Below are 15,405 nucleotides of genomic sequence, written 5' to 3'. Positions count from 1 at the left end.
CGTAGCAACCCATTTTGGCTTGCTGTTTGTCAAATGAACATAAACCTACTCACAGCAGAGGGGCCACCTAATAAAATATAAACAAATACTCTCACTGAACATTGAGAAAAGCCCTGAAGCAAAACAGGTGGTGCCCAGAACTTCAGAAGCCAGGCAATGCCTCTGTGGGACTGCGACTGTGAAGAAAAGAGAATTTTTGGTTCCTTTCAGGTACAGAATACAAATGAAAGAGATGCAACAAGCAACAGTTTATTGGTAAAAAAATCCTTTAAAATTTTACTACATTGTAAGTTTAAGGAAAAAATAGTATTAATATATATACATACAATATATATACACAAACACACATTGCACCATTACATGCTTTTTAGAACAGAGAATGTATCATATCCCCTCATATCAATTTTAAAGTTCTCACTGCAGGAAATCTTGCATCCTTTTTGTTTTTATCCCCATTAAAGTTTTCAAGTACAGGAAGTAAGTAACTTAGGATCTAACAGTAGAAAACCATTTGTTATACACAAATTACAACTGACAGCTATACAATATTATTCTGCGGCATCTAACACATGTAGTATGTCCTTTTTGAACTCTATAATGATATGAAGTTTTACCTGAGGTGCATGGAAATAATGAAGCATGATAATTGGCAAGTTTTAGAGATTTTCACATTATGATCTGACTGTAATTGAAGTTGATTAGGTATCACACATCTGTACCCACAGGATTGGCACAAGAAAGCTCTGCATGAGTCATCACCAATGTCTTAAAAATGCAGGGAAAATTAAAAGGCAAGCACCACTTGCAATGATAAGCATGCAGACAATTTAAGTGAAACAGAGGTAGCATGTTCTTGTAACTCCAGCAGGGTCATTCAAATCAACGGCACCCTCCCTTCTGCAAAAGGCACTCACTTTTTCAGCTATAAACAATGTGGTGTTATATTCAGGCAGAAAGATCAGAAGTGTAGGTGGATTTCTCTCATTACAAATATTAAAAAGTATTAAGCAGAGGACAACATGAGAAGAAAAAAATGGGTGTAATAAATACACATTTCTGGTAACATGTGCTATTCCTCTCCCCTTTCCTTTTACAGGGAGAATAGAAGTATTTTATAAAACAGTTGCAGCACTAAAAAGTTGAAAGACTTTCCAGTAAAATGGCAGTATTAAGCAGCACATTATTTATCTGTAATAATCTTACAACACCAGAAGTACGCCAGCCTTTTCAACAGATCAAATAAAAAGCAACAATTCACAGTTAGAAGTAGAAAGTTTAAGCACAAAAAGGTGGTGCTGAAGAAGGATAAAGATCCTTTGATGTAAAACCTCATAACTGACAGTATACAGAAGCTCTTGCACTTTTATCCTTCCTGGAGTTTGAAAAGATGTCTATGCAAAACACTTGTTCTTACCGTGACACCACAGAGCTAATCGAATTATAAGACGTGCCACTGTTGCAACTTGAAGCATAAGCCTCTTGACCATTAGCATCTAAATTTATTTTGAATACAGAAGATGCCTTCAGTAAAAAATCTGCTGCATCCCTGCGACCTAATTCCCTCAGCTTAGACATTAGGATACCTACAGTGCTCTCGGGAGCATTACTCCACTCCTGCAGCAGGGCATGGACTGGGCTTGACAGGAAGTCATTTTGTGTTCCATTATTGGTATTGTACTTTGCAACAAGATCAGGGAGGCCCAGGTTCATGGCCAGAAGGCACCAATCTTTGCCCATGGGATCAGGAGGATCCAAAAGCCGACTTAGTTTTCTCCTGGTAAGCAGATTCAGATCTGAAACATGTATGTCCATTCCTAGGCTTCCCTGGGAGTAGACATCAAGACATCCAAAACACAGTATACTGCTAAAGCTCTCTTTATATCCCCCCATGGTGTTAGTGAGCGACGTCTCCTTTTGACTCTGTGCACGGAAGAAGTCTCTAGGCTGGTAGACCATTACTGGCTCATGATGTTCCCTCAGCTGCTGAGGACTAAGGTAGTATTTTACAGTCAGAAGGCCTGGTAAGGTTGTGGCCATTAAGTTATCAATGGTGCTGCAAACGGAATCCAGAAGTAAACAGCACTTGATCTTCTCTGTTTCCAGTCCTCTAACTTGAACCTCTATGCCCTGACCATGGTTGACTAGCAGCACTAAAAGCTCAGCTCCACGATTCATAATCTTCGACCCATTTACCCACAGACGTATATCGGCATCTCCCTCTGTGCTTTGTTGATGAATCCACCTGCAGAGATTCACCTGAACTTTATGAAAAATTCCACAAGGAAATGGGGTAAGATGTTCCACAGGAACGATTCTGACACCACCATAGATCAGTACTTCATCCTCCTCATCTGTCCAAGACCTGTGGAGATTGTCAGTCTTGATGAGAGCAGGAATATCAACCATTGCTCCACTGCTAAGGTCCCTTGCACAGATATCCATGGCATCCAAGATTTGTATCAGTTCTTCCACATCACTATCTGTTACCAGACGCTGGATGTCTTCTATAGTGTATCGACCTCTATAGTGATGGAGAGCTTTTGGGTTCTCCACTGACAGGATTTTTCCAAGGACATTTGAACAGAGCCAGCGAGGATCCAGAAGCACAACATCTTGGACTGTTTCACTCTGCATGATGTTAATCTGTTTATAAATAGGAAAGCTGTTGTTTATATCTTACGAAGTATAAGACAATACCACCGCACCTACTGTTTTTCATAATCTTTAACTAACACTTCTAACAGAAGAAAAACAACCAACATTTGATTTTTTTGCAAGTATTCAACGCAAAGAATGGATCTTGTTCTATTGCCACAAGACAATAATGATAACAAAAAGCATTAGTAACCAGTCTCTACTTCTTTTGATGTCTTAAAAGGAAGAGTAGAAACAAATTACTACAGACATTTGCTTAAATCCCATTAAGCAATATTCTACCCGAGCAGTACCTTGATAGTATGGATACACAATTTAGATAAAAAAAACCACTCACTTCTCCTATGCTATGCAACTGCTGTGCAATATGCCGTAGGTCATCTTCACTTGCTAGGGGATTAAGCTGCTCCTGTACGTCGTACACAAACTGCTGCAAGGACATCAGCTGGTTAGGTCCATTCATTTTTCTCCATGAAGGCAGTGTAGAGATTATTTTTTCACACAGGTGAGTCATTGGTGGACAAGTCTTAAAAAAAAGCAGAGAAAACACCCACTTGTAACTACTGTGCTGAGAACAGTCTTTTTTTTCTTCTCTAAATAGAGGCTGTGTGTGTGTTCTAATACATAAATGACACACATGCACATCTGAGGAGTCCCCTTGTGATGGATTGTTACTCTTCCATCTGGTATGTACTTGTGAGAAGATCAACCTTGTCTTAAAGTACAATTCCAGAAACAGATGGGCATTTATTTAAAATCTGTACTCACCACTATTCGTTCTGGACCAATTCATTCAACAGGTGAGAAGCAGAGTATCAGTACTAGACTAGAAGTACAGATGACACATTTATCTATTGACTGTTTTGGACATTACTAATGCTTTCATCCCTGCAATCTCAAGCCACAGCACCCAATTCATATGCAAAGCTCCCCAAATTTCATCTAGTGGCAACTGCTACAGAAAAGTTATGTCAAATAAGAAAATCTTATTGAAAACCAAGAGATCATTGGGAACATAAAATAATCCAAATTTCACATAAAAAAACACTCAATCTACAGAGTGAACTCAGAAATACAGTAACTGTTGCTTCACTTTTTTTAAACACCTATCAGAAGCCGCTAGAAAATGTCTTGTTGGCATTACATAATTAAGAGAGACTTTAGAATGAAGAATTTAAATGCTAAAGGCTACCTAATAGTTTGGCTTGGTTACCCTTGGTATTGAAGGCTATGTAGATTCATGGTGATTACAACAAACCATGGCTGTTTTACCCTTGGTTTCATGAAGTTATATATACACATACAAAAATACAAGCGCATATTTTTCTGTCAAAGACCCTAGCAAGAAGATTAAACATATACATACATAAATACATATATACACACATATAAATATATATATCCACTTCACCCATCTATGTTGAGAATTACCTCCTAACAACTGGGGAAAGTGTTCTATTCCAGTGTTTTTTAATGAAAAACTTATTTCCATCAAATATATTCTGCTTCTCTGTAATGCTATTCTGACACACAAAACAATAAAAAAAAAAGTCAGCACTAGAATCTAATCACTGTCAACTCAAACTACAAAAATTTAGCTTTAAGCTCATAATCTCAATTGTTTCAATAGAGGCCATTTTGGTGACCCAAACAAAATACTGTCGATTTTGAAAATGCTGACAGAATCCTCGATGTCATCAGTCTGTTGTTCCTTAAGTTCTGAAATTAAGTACCGAGTTTTCAGTAAATTATTTCTTTCCCAAGATTTTCACATCTTGGCTGACACAATCTAAGACAATTAGACATTACTTACAGATATTATCTGACTTCTAATTTCTTGTAAGTGATTTCGGAGGAGTTTCATATCTTTAGATCCAGATGCTCCAGCATCCAATACAAATAACTTGTCTGAAATGTGAAGATCATTTCCAAATCTAGAAGAAAAAGAGAGCCACTAATTGTCTATTCAGTTCCAAATCCAGTTTTCCTAATTCAGCAGCGCTTCAACCTTAAATTGCACAGCACTTAATTTTCTTCAAAGAATAATGATGAAATGTAGTACTGATAATCCTAAGATATTTTATACGCAAAGATAGTAGAGTTGCTCTCTAATTTTCCTGAATATAAACAGATATATTAGCAGAAAATTATCATCTTTCCTACGGAAGAAGGCTGAAAACTCTGAAGGAGATAACAACTGCACCCTAGGACTAGTAATTGCAAAAACATTTTACGAGAGAGGGGATAGCAGGAATGCAAGATTACACCCAGATATTTTCTGTTGGTTTATTTCAAGTGATTGAGACACTGCTCTGCCTCTGTTGTGGTGGATTTCCTACATCTGTTTCTTGTATAGTACAGACAAGTATAAATGCTCACAGGTATGGATGGTTCCCCAAATCCCATTAGCCACTTACATGGATTACCGTGCTCACTGTGAGTATAAATTATTGTTACCTTACACAATACCATTAGTTTGCGAAAATTAGCATGATTAGCATACTCTCCAAATACTTGCTCAAGAAGGTTAATGGTTTTCTCAACTTCTAGGCTGATTTTTTCATGTATGTGACTCCACAACATCTAGCTCTTCCAAAAATATCTATAGACAGTACCTCCTGGTGTGGTTTAGTTTTTCTCCTGCCCATCCTAAATCAGTTCAGAGAAAATGGTGGCAGTAGAGGACAGCTTCCTCTACTGCACCTGTAGGCCGCAGCTCAGACTTGCCCACTTTTCTGAGACTGGTGCAAAACCTACACACCAGGATGTTTGACAGATGGTTGACAACAGCCTTGAGATCTATTTCAGTATTTACAGGCTGAGACTTTCTTTCATGTAAATACCACATAACTTCATCCAAACAAAAAACCTTTTACATATTATGCATTTTAGTATTTTTCTTTGAAACCAACACGTGCACTACATTATAACCCCCTCTTACCTGTTCCTGATTTCTTTCAGCAATGACATGTCCTTGTCATACCAAAACTCCCCCCCAACAGGCCGAGGAAGATTCACTATGTCAGCATGTGTGGCAACCAAAACAACATGTAGTGGAGTCTTCAGCTTTCCACCAAATGCTAGAAGGGAAACAAGATTATTTCCTCACTGTGAGACGTGCCCAGGGAGCTGTCTGCTTTACCAAGCCGGTTAAGTAGCAATGCTATTGTATTCTTGATACCAGTGGATATTCTGCAGCAGATTTACCAACTTTAAGCACAACAATACCTATTTCTACACAACCAAACCACTGGTGTTATGGCTGTTATCTATTATAGAATTATCTACATAATGTATAATTTGAATAGCTAGAATCTTGGTATCATAAATATTTTATGCCCTTATTGTTTAAACAAAAACTTTTAATAATAATGCTAATTAGATATCTATTAACTACAATCTATATCAACGTGACTGAAAATAAAAAATAAAAGCTTCTTTAAAAGGTTTCTCATAATGTTTGGATGGTCCTTAATGCTACAGGTACAGCTTAGAGAATTTTAAGTAGAACACAATGTCCACAACATTCATATGCTGGTATGAATGCTATTTACAGTACTTACACAAACAGTGACCTCTCACTTAGGTGAGAGTTAAGTAGGAAAGCCTGGCAGATACCATGAAAAAGAATGAAAAAGAAAGAAAGAAAGATACAAATGGCATGAATGAGGTGACAGCATGGAACACACATTTTCTATCTTTTTTTTAAAACTGATCTTGCAGAAAAGAGGAGACATCATTAGGCAATTATTTAAAAAAACAAAGTACATCCAATTCTGCTGTTTTTGTCTGTCAAAAACTTCATATTGGAGAAATATGCTTACCTCAGTTTTCATCAACTAAGCTACAGAATTTTGATTCATTCACAAAAGGGCCACATTTCCCCTCACTGTGTAGCACTCCACAATAACTATGCTCTAGTTGTAAACCTTTTTGTTTTTCAGCTGACAATATAACAACAGACAATATAACTGGAAAGTAATTACTAAAGTTTAAATATTCTGCAAATGCCAATTAATACATATTATTTAAGAGTTGTAACAATTAGTTACACATGTGTATCCAAATTGAGCTGAGCAGTATAAATGCTGATTTAGGCAAAGTACCTAAATTATGTTACTAGTTAAATCAAGAACTAAGTTTCCTTGCTTGAGTAAGACGACAAGGAAAGCTTTCAACAATTGCAAGTTAACTGCATTTTCAGCTTTAATGCTTTTTTGCACATTTCTGAGCTTTTAGTTCCAGAATTAATTGCAAGTCAGTTAGATCGCAATGGTTATATTTGTAACCTCATCACTTGACCTAAGATGGAAGATGAAAGGACATACATATGTCCAAGCTAAAAACCGAAGGTCTGCCCTTTGGCTCATCATTGTCACTTGTCAGGCTGAGATCATGCATACAGAATTGAGTAGAAAACAGAAAGAGGGGAAATATTCTGCACTACATAAGCATTAGATATACTTTTCTAGGGCGTCCATAGCAATATTATGAACGTCCATCAGTGTTGAGTTAGATCCACTGGTTGGGATAACATTTTGCTTCATAGAACCAAGACACATGTCAGAGAATGGTTCTTCCATAAAGCTGTCAGTCTGCAGACCAACACTCTGCTACAAACACAATCAAGCTATCAGGTATGTATACCTACAGAGATTTTAAGGAAACAAACGAGTTAAGTTAATTTGTTTGTCTGTCAAGTAACTTTCAACTTGTTAGAAAGCTTGAATAGTCATTTCATTTAAAATCTGGGCAAAGTCTTTACAAATACGAAATGAAATTTACTAGAAATACTGGTTTCTGTACACCCTGATGTGCCAAAGCATATTCGTATCCCAAATACAACTCTAGTTAAACAGGTTGGAGTGGCATGTACTGAGAGTGTAACGTCACTCTACAATGTCATTCTGTACTGTTCTCATTGGCGAAACCAATTTACGCTGCAAAGAGCTAACTGGTGTTTAGATTTAATTAGATTTAATTTAGGATTAGGTTTTTAAACTTAAGTGAGTTTTAATTAGTGTGTCTAGAACTGGTCTTAAATGGTTCCGATACGCTGAAACACTTTTTCACACAGCTTTTCTGACATAAAACTTCATTTGCCACAAAAGCCTCCACCTTATCTCATGACCCATTTCAGTTGGAGTAACTGGTGCATGAAACTCTTCAGGCTTGTTCCACAAATGAAATCATTTATTGCTGAGAAAATGTTTAAAGTTTTTTTAAATAAAAGCAGATAAAGATGTACAACAGCACTCAGCAAAGAGGATTTAGAAGTTGCAGTGAAACACAATCTTATTTTCCCATAATATTTCATTAACAGGCAGAAGAGCATACCTATTGGCTCCTCAACTGGAACTAATGATTTCAGGAAACTAAGCCAAAAGGTCACTTGGTTTAACTGGATTTCATAAGGCTCCTCAAGACTAAAAAGCACTATGTGAATTGTGGTGGGATCATTCGCTGCAAAATAGTCGTAACAGCAGAAATACACAGGATTCCCAGAGAATTCCCAGATGCTGAAGTCACCAACTCCTGAAAAACAGACAAAGAGATCACACTGTCAGTAAGCATGAAGCCTTGTTCAAGGGAACAGTTCATCTCATTTAAACTTTCTCAGAGATAAACTGTATGCAGGTGAGAAAGCAAAACTGCAAACGCAATCATGAACAAACGGAACAGGTTTCAGATAGTCTCAGAGACTGAGAAGTTGGGTCCTTACAATCTGTTCCTCTCTCACATTCACTTCCCTAGAACATTCAGCTGGATGCCACATGGACGCACCTGTGTATTCAAGTCATGCAGCCTTAAACACTACATTGGCTTTTGTCCTGTGCAGAAGCAAATAACTGCTCCTGTTTTTCCTTTGTACTCCTCCCTAAAGCTCAACATTTTTTATGATTTTTTTCTTTCTAACATCTCACTGCTGGTATTAAAAACAACTCAAAGATTCTCAAAGAAACCACTCTGCTTCATGGAATTGTATTACTCAAATCACATGAGTAAGTCAGGACTGGAGAACCACCATGTTAAGGATCCCAACAGCACAGTGATTCTTTCTGTCATCTCCTTTACTTCAGGTAAGAAAAGCATTAGCATGCTGCACTGTATTGCACTTCTCAGACTCACTACCTGATAAAGTACACTTGTACTCCACCTATTTAAATAAATGCTGATTCAGAGGCACCTTGAACTTCTAGAAGAAAGAAATCCAGAAACCTCAAATCTGCCGTTATGCATTCAGCAATCGAGAGCTCATCCATGTGCATACCTTCCTTCTATATCAAGACAGTACAAAGACAGAAAAGAAAATCCTTCTGACAGCCTGTTGCACAACTCTGTTTCACTGCAGAATTTGACCTGGTTTCAAATTATATCAAAAGGAGAAATTAACCCAGATAAAGAACAAGCTTTAGCTACATGCCAAACTCTTCAGCATCCAGGACAAATGTTTTGTCAGTATGTGTTAGCGTGCATATAATGAATTTGTAAGTAGGTTTCTCTCTCCAAAATAAAAGCTTGATTAATCTGAGCTCTGCCTCAAGGCTACAAATGCTGAGGAGAGATCTTTACAGAGAGATCTTACCACCTCTGTGATGACTAGCAGGGGTGGTGGTATGTACCTGTTGTATGGTTCTCTCACTCAAAAGCATTACTAGCATCTATGTGTACTTGTGAAAAAAGACAGCTACTGGATAAACAGAAAGCTCTGCCTTAGTGTTTTGCTTTGGAACAGTAGAGAGGTTTTCAAATAACTTCTCTGACTGACCCCTCTTACTGTTAACTGGTTCCAACTGCGGAGCAGCTGGCTTGCCTTCCAAATTAATGAAACTAGAAGCTCCACTCACCACAGTGCTCACCAAATTTGCTGAAGACCCCTTGGGAGGTGTGAATGGTAGGCTCTTCATACACCTGGGTACCACATGCAAGATGAGGTCACTTGGGCCAATGAGACTGGATTATGTCTGCCAAAATCCCTAATCTACATGCAGTGTAGGTGAAGGGGCCTTTAACCTAGAACCCACTCCTATTACACCAAATCTGTTCCTTCTGCCCCACTTATTAATCTCAAAAGCACTTCTAGGTAGTGCTGGTATATCTGCCACAGATGGTTATTACTACGTGTATTACAAGCAGAAAATTTCATGCAGATTTACCTTCTGCTTAAACAAACCAATCCCCAACAGTGTTGAATTCTTAACCACAGTCAGTCCTATACCAAGTCAGACACTTTTGTTTTTGTTTCTAAAACCACGCACCATGGCATTGCCTTTCACACAGAACTAAGGCATGCCTCCGCTTACCATTCAAGTAGGCATTCTGAACATCAATGGCCTTGGTGGACTGGTCATCAGCAGAGAAGTGGGAGTGATGAGCAGGTGAAACAAAAGCTTCTAATACCCCTTTGGTCAGGCCTGGCTCAAACATCATACTACGGCTTCTCACGCTGACATTCTCACAACCAGGATAAAGATTCGTAATACTTACTGAAACTGGGTCAGGGAAAGGAAAATGAGATTACAAATTGAGGGAAAACTGCAGTCAGATCACTTCACAATAGGTATGCTAGGCATAAAACCTGATTAATAAAACCAAACTATTTTTAAAAAAAAGGAGTTGGCTACCAAGCTGTGAGTGCACACAAATACATCGTTATTCTGAATGCTGAAAAGGAAAAGATTAGAATGATCCCATATAGCACTTACTGCACCTAAACAGATATACTACTGGGTGGGAAGCATAGAAAAAAACAATAGATTGGAAACAAAAGACTTCAATGGAAAAAGCTCTTCCATATTGCAAAGATATACAACTTTTTATATCTAAGGGCTGCAATTTCATAGCACGGGCTGTTTTTATTGGTATAGAAATGCTACATATTTGTATAGTTGAATCTGTTAAGTAAGGATAAATATATCACCACGTAATAACTATTTCTGAGGAGGTGGGTAAGAAAAGCAGGCCCTTAACTGAAGTTATTTTATTTGTAGGCAATTTGCTCAGTTCACCTTGCTATAGATTCTATAAATGAGAAATGAAAGGGCTTCTAATTAACTTGCACCATCTAGTGGTGGAAGTAAAGACTTCTTCCCCCCAGTAGATGCTGAATTCTAATATTCAGATTTTAATATAGAAAGAAACTACCTGCCAGCAGTACAACTATACTTTCATGTTTGATCGTTTAATAGAGTATTTAAATCTTTAGGCTCACGTGATTCAAATACAGTGAATTCACGTACTTGTTTTTACAGAACTTTTGAAAACATAATCACATTATCAAGTATCCACCAAACTGTACTGTTTTAATTGTCTGCCACTCAACCCAGAACATTATTCACATGATATATAATGAATCGAAACAAGCAAAACCCCCAAATCCAAACATCAGAACAATGTCATCATAGCTTCATTTGGATAGCACTGCACAACTTTAAAGATTTATTTCTAGATAAGCTATTTTCAAGTCTATGCTTCAAATTCACCATTACTTGTATGGTGATTTGCCAAAGAATGTGACTGGCTGTCTTCTTTGAATTTATGATGGTATGAGAGCATTAGACCTATCCTCTGGTCTTGGTACCAATTGACATAATAAATCTGTCTTCAGTCAAAACTTTCCTGCAGTGCCTCCAGGTACTGACAATTCCTCAAGTGATTAGCCTCCCTTTACACGACACAGTAAATTACATTAAATAAACCAGGAACTTCTGATTTATTTATTTAATCCATTTGTGTATTCTATCATCACAGATGTGAATGCCTTGTGATAAATAAACAACAAACTGTAATAACAATCTCTGTGCCAGGTATCTTGTCAAGTCACCCTACCTACCTTATGGCTTCCTCGGCTGACTGGAGAGAATGTTGAGATGAAATCCATTACTAACCCTAATCTAAAATTATTTAGAAATAATGACAAAACCCTGAACTGCAAGCATTATCCAATGCTATTTTTTGGTTTTGTTTTAAAAAAAGCAACTCTGACCCCATCTGACATTAACTTATGTAATAAGATTATTTCTGAACAGCAACTTCAACCTGAGCTCTTCAAAGTGCCTGCTTAGCTTGCACACATTGCACAGACTGTGTTAGTAAAGGAACCTGGACAAACTGTTCACTCTTCCTAATGTCCTACCATAAATGTGGGATTTTTCCAAAACCAGGTACACACTGATGTGTAAATCTAACTACCCATCCTGCAGCTCTCTCCACATTACGCAGTCCAACTGGTGCTTCATGAGCAGTTCCTTACCATTTGCATACATTTATTTCAGTCTAGAAAGGCTCCATTTTCTTCTTGTTTGGAGGCAAATTTAGACACCTTTAACTTGTCAGATGAATTCCTGTGCCTTACAGAAAAGCATTCCAATGCACCAAAGACAGTTTTGAATCCTTAGTTATAATTTAATAAAAATATCATCTAAAGATGAAGCAACTGTTTTAATTCTGCACAGAATTTGCATTCAAAAATGCTGACAAATCATAACCCCAAAACCATGGTGGTAGCATCCGGTTATGGCACTGGTATTTGTAGTCTAGGACTTCTTGGTAAAAATAAACAGTTTTCAGAAGTCCTGTCCTCCACTTTCTTAAGCTCACTTATGCACCACATCAGTGAACAAAAGCTGAACCATTTTTCATTGTCCACACCCACTACTCCTCTTAGCTCTTACTTTAGGTATGAATCTGCATGCAGAGAAGTCAACTCCCTCTTTGCTTCGATTTCTTACACATACAGGCTATTCTGTCTTATACAGCACAGCCACCAGCTGTTTGTTTGGAGTTCTACAGATGAAGAGAAGAGTGATTTGTTGTTCAAATGGTACAATGTCAAAGTCATACCTGAAGGTTTGGAAGACAAGGGAGACGGGGGGAATTTGGTTGTGTTTGTGGAAGATATCTTAGGCCTACGTCTTCGGAAAAAGCTTCTTATCAGGCCACACTTAAGTGACTCCACAAGGGTCGTTTTTCCAGATCCAGAGTGTCCAAACAGCTTCAGTTTGATCCGGGGCTGCGGGTTCTGAGTGTGTCGCAGCTGCTGGATAAAAAGCACCCTGTGCGTATCCTAAAATTCAACATAAAGAAGAAATCTGAGTGTGTGGCAAGGAAGTTCCTTCCAGCAAACTCAAAATGTAGGGTTTAAATAATGCCCTCTTGCTAGGTTACATCTGGATCAGTTCTTCCATCTGCTCCATCACGCAAGTGGCATGAGGGAGAGGGATAGGTAGCCAAAATACAGCTGAATGCTGGCTCCTAAAACACCTCGACTCCTCATGAAAATCACACGGTTTCATGGTCAACATCAGTGAATGGGATCATTTTGACCTCTGATGGACTAGGCAAAAGAGGAAAAACTAGTTTCTTTCAGCTCCCTTTCTCCTTACTCATGATTCTCAGTAGCATAACTAATATCTCCAGCCTTATATATGTGCAGGACTGAAGAATTTTGCAGTGAGAGCTACCACCTGAGCAATGTGAAAACTCAATATGCAGCCCCCTTCTTTCTGTCAACTTTTTCTATACTTCTCATATTTGAGAGAATTTTCCTCAAAAATTCTGCAATCTCTGCAAACAGCTGCAATCTCATCCTCACACTCAGGCCTTCTTCAAACCCAATCACATCTGCAGAAGAGCTTTCCACTTAATGCTCACCCATAACCAACATGTATTGCGTCTTGCAGCAAGAGTAGCAGGGACTGGAACTAACAAATCAGATGTCTTGTTCTCTTCCTCCAGCGAGAAGCAATCAGACATACTTTGCAATTGAGCACATGAGCTGAGCTTGGAAATCAACTCAGCAAGAGGAAGCAGTGGAGGACAGAACTCTCCTCTCACCCCAGAAAGACCTATTTTAAGGTAACCGTGAGACAGCCAAAAGGTAGAGGAGCAAAAGAACTAGCTTCAGCCTCTCTTCCTTCATTCTCCCATTTGGAGCTCAGAGAGAGGCACTGTTGTTCTGCATTTGTACTGTTTCACATGTACACTGAGTCATTAAAAGAGCACCCACAGCAGCCTCCCTAAAATAAGAGCCTGCAGCAACTCCACTGAGAAACTGGACAGAAATGGTAGCATATTTAGTTCCTTCCTCCCTAACAGGTACATATGAAATATGCTCATCACAGTGGGAATGTTGCACACCCTGACTGCTAATAGTGGCTCTTGCAGAGAATGCAATATGACAGTAGGTTCTTCATATGTGTGCTATTAGGAACAAAATCCTCCACAGGCACTGAAGATGAAACAAGTGTCAGGCACACTCTACTAGATGACATTGCCCATTTTGAGTAATACTAGAATAGTTCAGTGGTTTGTAGTTTCTTAATTTCAGTTTATCAGATTCTGTTTTGGAAAGTGTACTCTGATCAAGTATATAATTATCATACATTTTCCCCACAGATATAGTCAGCATTCAGTAATTAAATATACTTCACTATAAAGGAGAGTGTGAAAGTTACTACAAATCTCTTTCAGAAGAGATTTATCTGATCTTCTCCCTTTTGTTCTATACATCTGAAACTCAATTTTCTTCACCTGCATGCAAAAACAGGCTTTTTTTCACCTGCATGCAAAAACAGGGGGGTGGGGGAGGGGAGGTCAGGGAAAGGGAGGAACACTGGATGACAACTATATAAAATGGATCCTGTTGTGACAAATGTATACAAAAGATATCCCTGAAAAGGAAGCCTGACCTATGGCACTTTATGACATCTTCACTGATATATTTTACAATTCTAGCAAATATAGACTTACTGTCAGGATGTGATTCTAATTCTACCTTGGCAACGCCTAGTACACAAATATTCTTACTCCAAAATTATATAAAAGGACGATTTCAGATTACTACAGAATCACCAGAATAATTAAAACAGCACTCTAACAGCTCTGGCTGTTGCCTGGAATCTCCAGGCAAGTGGTCTCTGCACCTTCATAGCACAAATGATGCTGCTTATCTTGAACAATCAATGTCTGTCAGATGTGTCAGACTTACTGCCTTATGACAAGTGCAGATCAGATTCGCATTCTAGTGGTAAGGAGATTTTGAGATACTGAAACTGTAGAATTTAAAAAAGAGTGTGAGAACTCTACTCTACTCTTACTCTACTATTCCAGGAGATGCTAAAGGTTCCAGAAGGCCACAAACTCTTCATATTTCATAATCAAAATCTAACTAAAATGGCGACGGTGGGGAAATATAAATGCTCCTTCAGGATGTGCTGATTTTTAACAGTATGTTTTTCAGTTTCTTCTAAACTCATTAGAACCTTTGGTGGGCACTGTGAGAGTGGATAAGATGGAATACTGGTGCAGTCTATCTTGGCCATTTTTGCTAATATGTACATAGTAGCTTTAAATGAGGGGGTCATTTAAAATTAAAAAAAATGTATTTTTTAAAAAAGGATGTCATTTCAGTAAGGATATTTACAACAGTTTTTCAGAATGGCTTTGATGGATGATCTTGTGATTTCCCATGGTCAAATGTTTCCTGCTATGTCAGAAACATGAAAAACCCAGTTAAAATTCATGCATTCCCAACCTTTTTAAGTCTTGCAAGCAGACTGGCTACATGTTCATGCCGTTCTGCTCTGGCGAGATCCTCTGCCGTTTTCCCATCCTGTTGAAAAACAAATGATTAGCTGCAGTTTCTTCCTTCTGACCACAATAAAAAGTCATGTGCAACATAACTCAGCTCTGCAAATGGCAGTAATTGCTGTCAGACACAGATTAATCAGGGAGAAGGGAAAAAAAACA

General features: G+C 38.2%; 1 protein-coding gene across 2 annotated transcripts in view; it reads right to left on the bottom strand.

The window, feature by feature from the left end:
- Nucleotides 1-229: 229 nt before the first annotated feature.
- The window catches only part of DAPK1 (death associated protein kinase 1), an 89,892-nt gene continuing 74,716 nt past the window's right edge, over nt 230-15,405 (bottom strand). The window contains exons 18-25 of one of the 2 annotated variants that reach the window (XM_084503873.1): nt 15,191-15,268; nt 12,499-12,721; nt 9,960-10,148; nt 7,993-8,190; nt 5,597-5,735; nt 4,469-4,589; nt 2,993-3,181; nt 230-2,643 (exon numbers count right to left, since the gene is read on the bottom strand). In XM_084503873.1, coding sequence (XP_084359999.1) covers nt 1,411-2,643; nt 2,993-3,181; nt 4,469-4,589; nt 5,597-5,735; nt 7,993-8,190; nt 9,960-10,148; nt 12,499-12,721; nt 15,191-15,268 — 2,370 coding nt within the window. In that variant the 3' untranslated portion in view covers nt 230-1,410. The remainder of the gene's footprint in view (nt 2,644-2,992; nt 3,182-4,468; nt 4,590-5,596; nt 5,736-7,992; nt 8,191-9,959; nt 10,149-12,498; nt 12,722-15,190; nt 15,269-15,405) is intronic. The other variant, XM_084503874.1, reaches the window with a different exon arrangement.

The sequence above is a fragment of the Aythya ferina genome (assembly GCF_964211825.1).
Source record: "Aythya ferina genome assembly, chromosome: Z".
Classification (NCBI taxonomy): Eukaryota; Metazoa; Chordata; class Aves; order Anseriformes; family Anatidae; genus Aythya; species Aythya ferina.
Note: the sequence above shows the minus strand (reverse complement) of the source record. Positions and strands in the feature narration are given on the sequence as shown.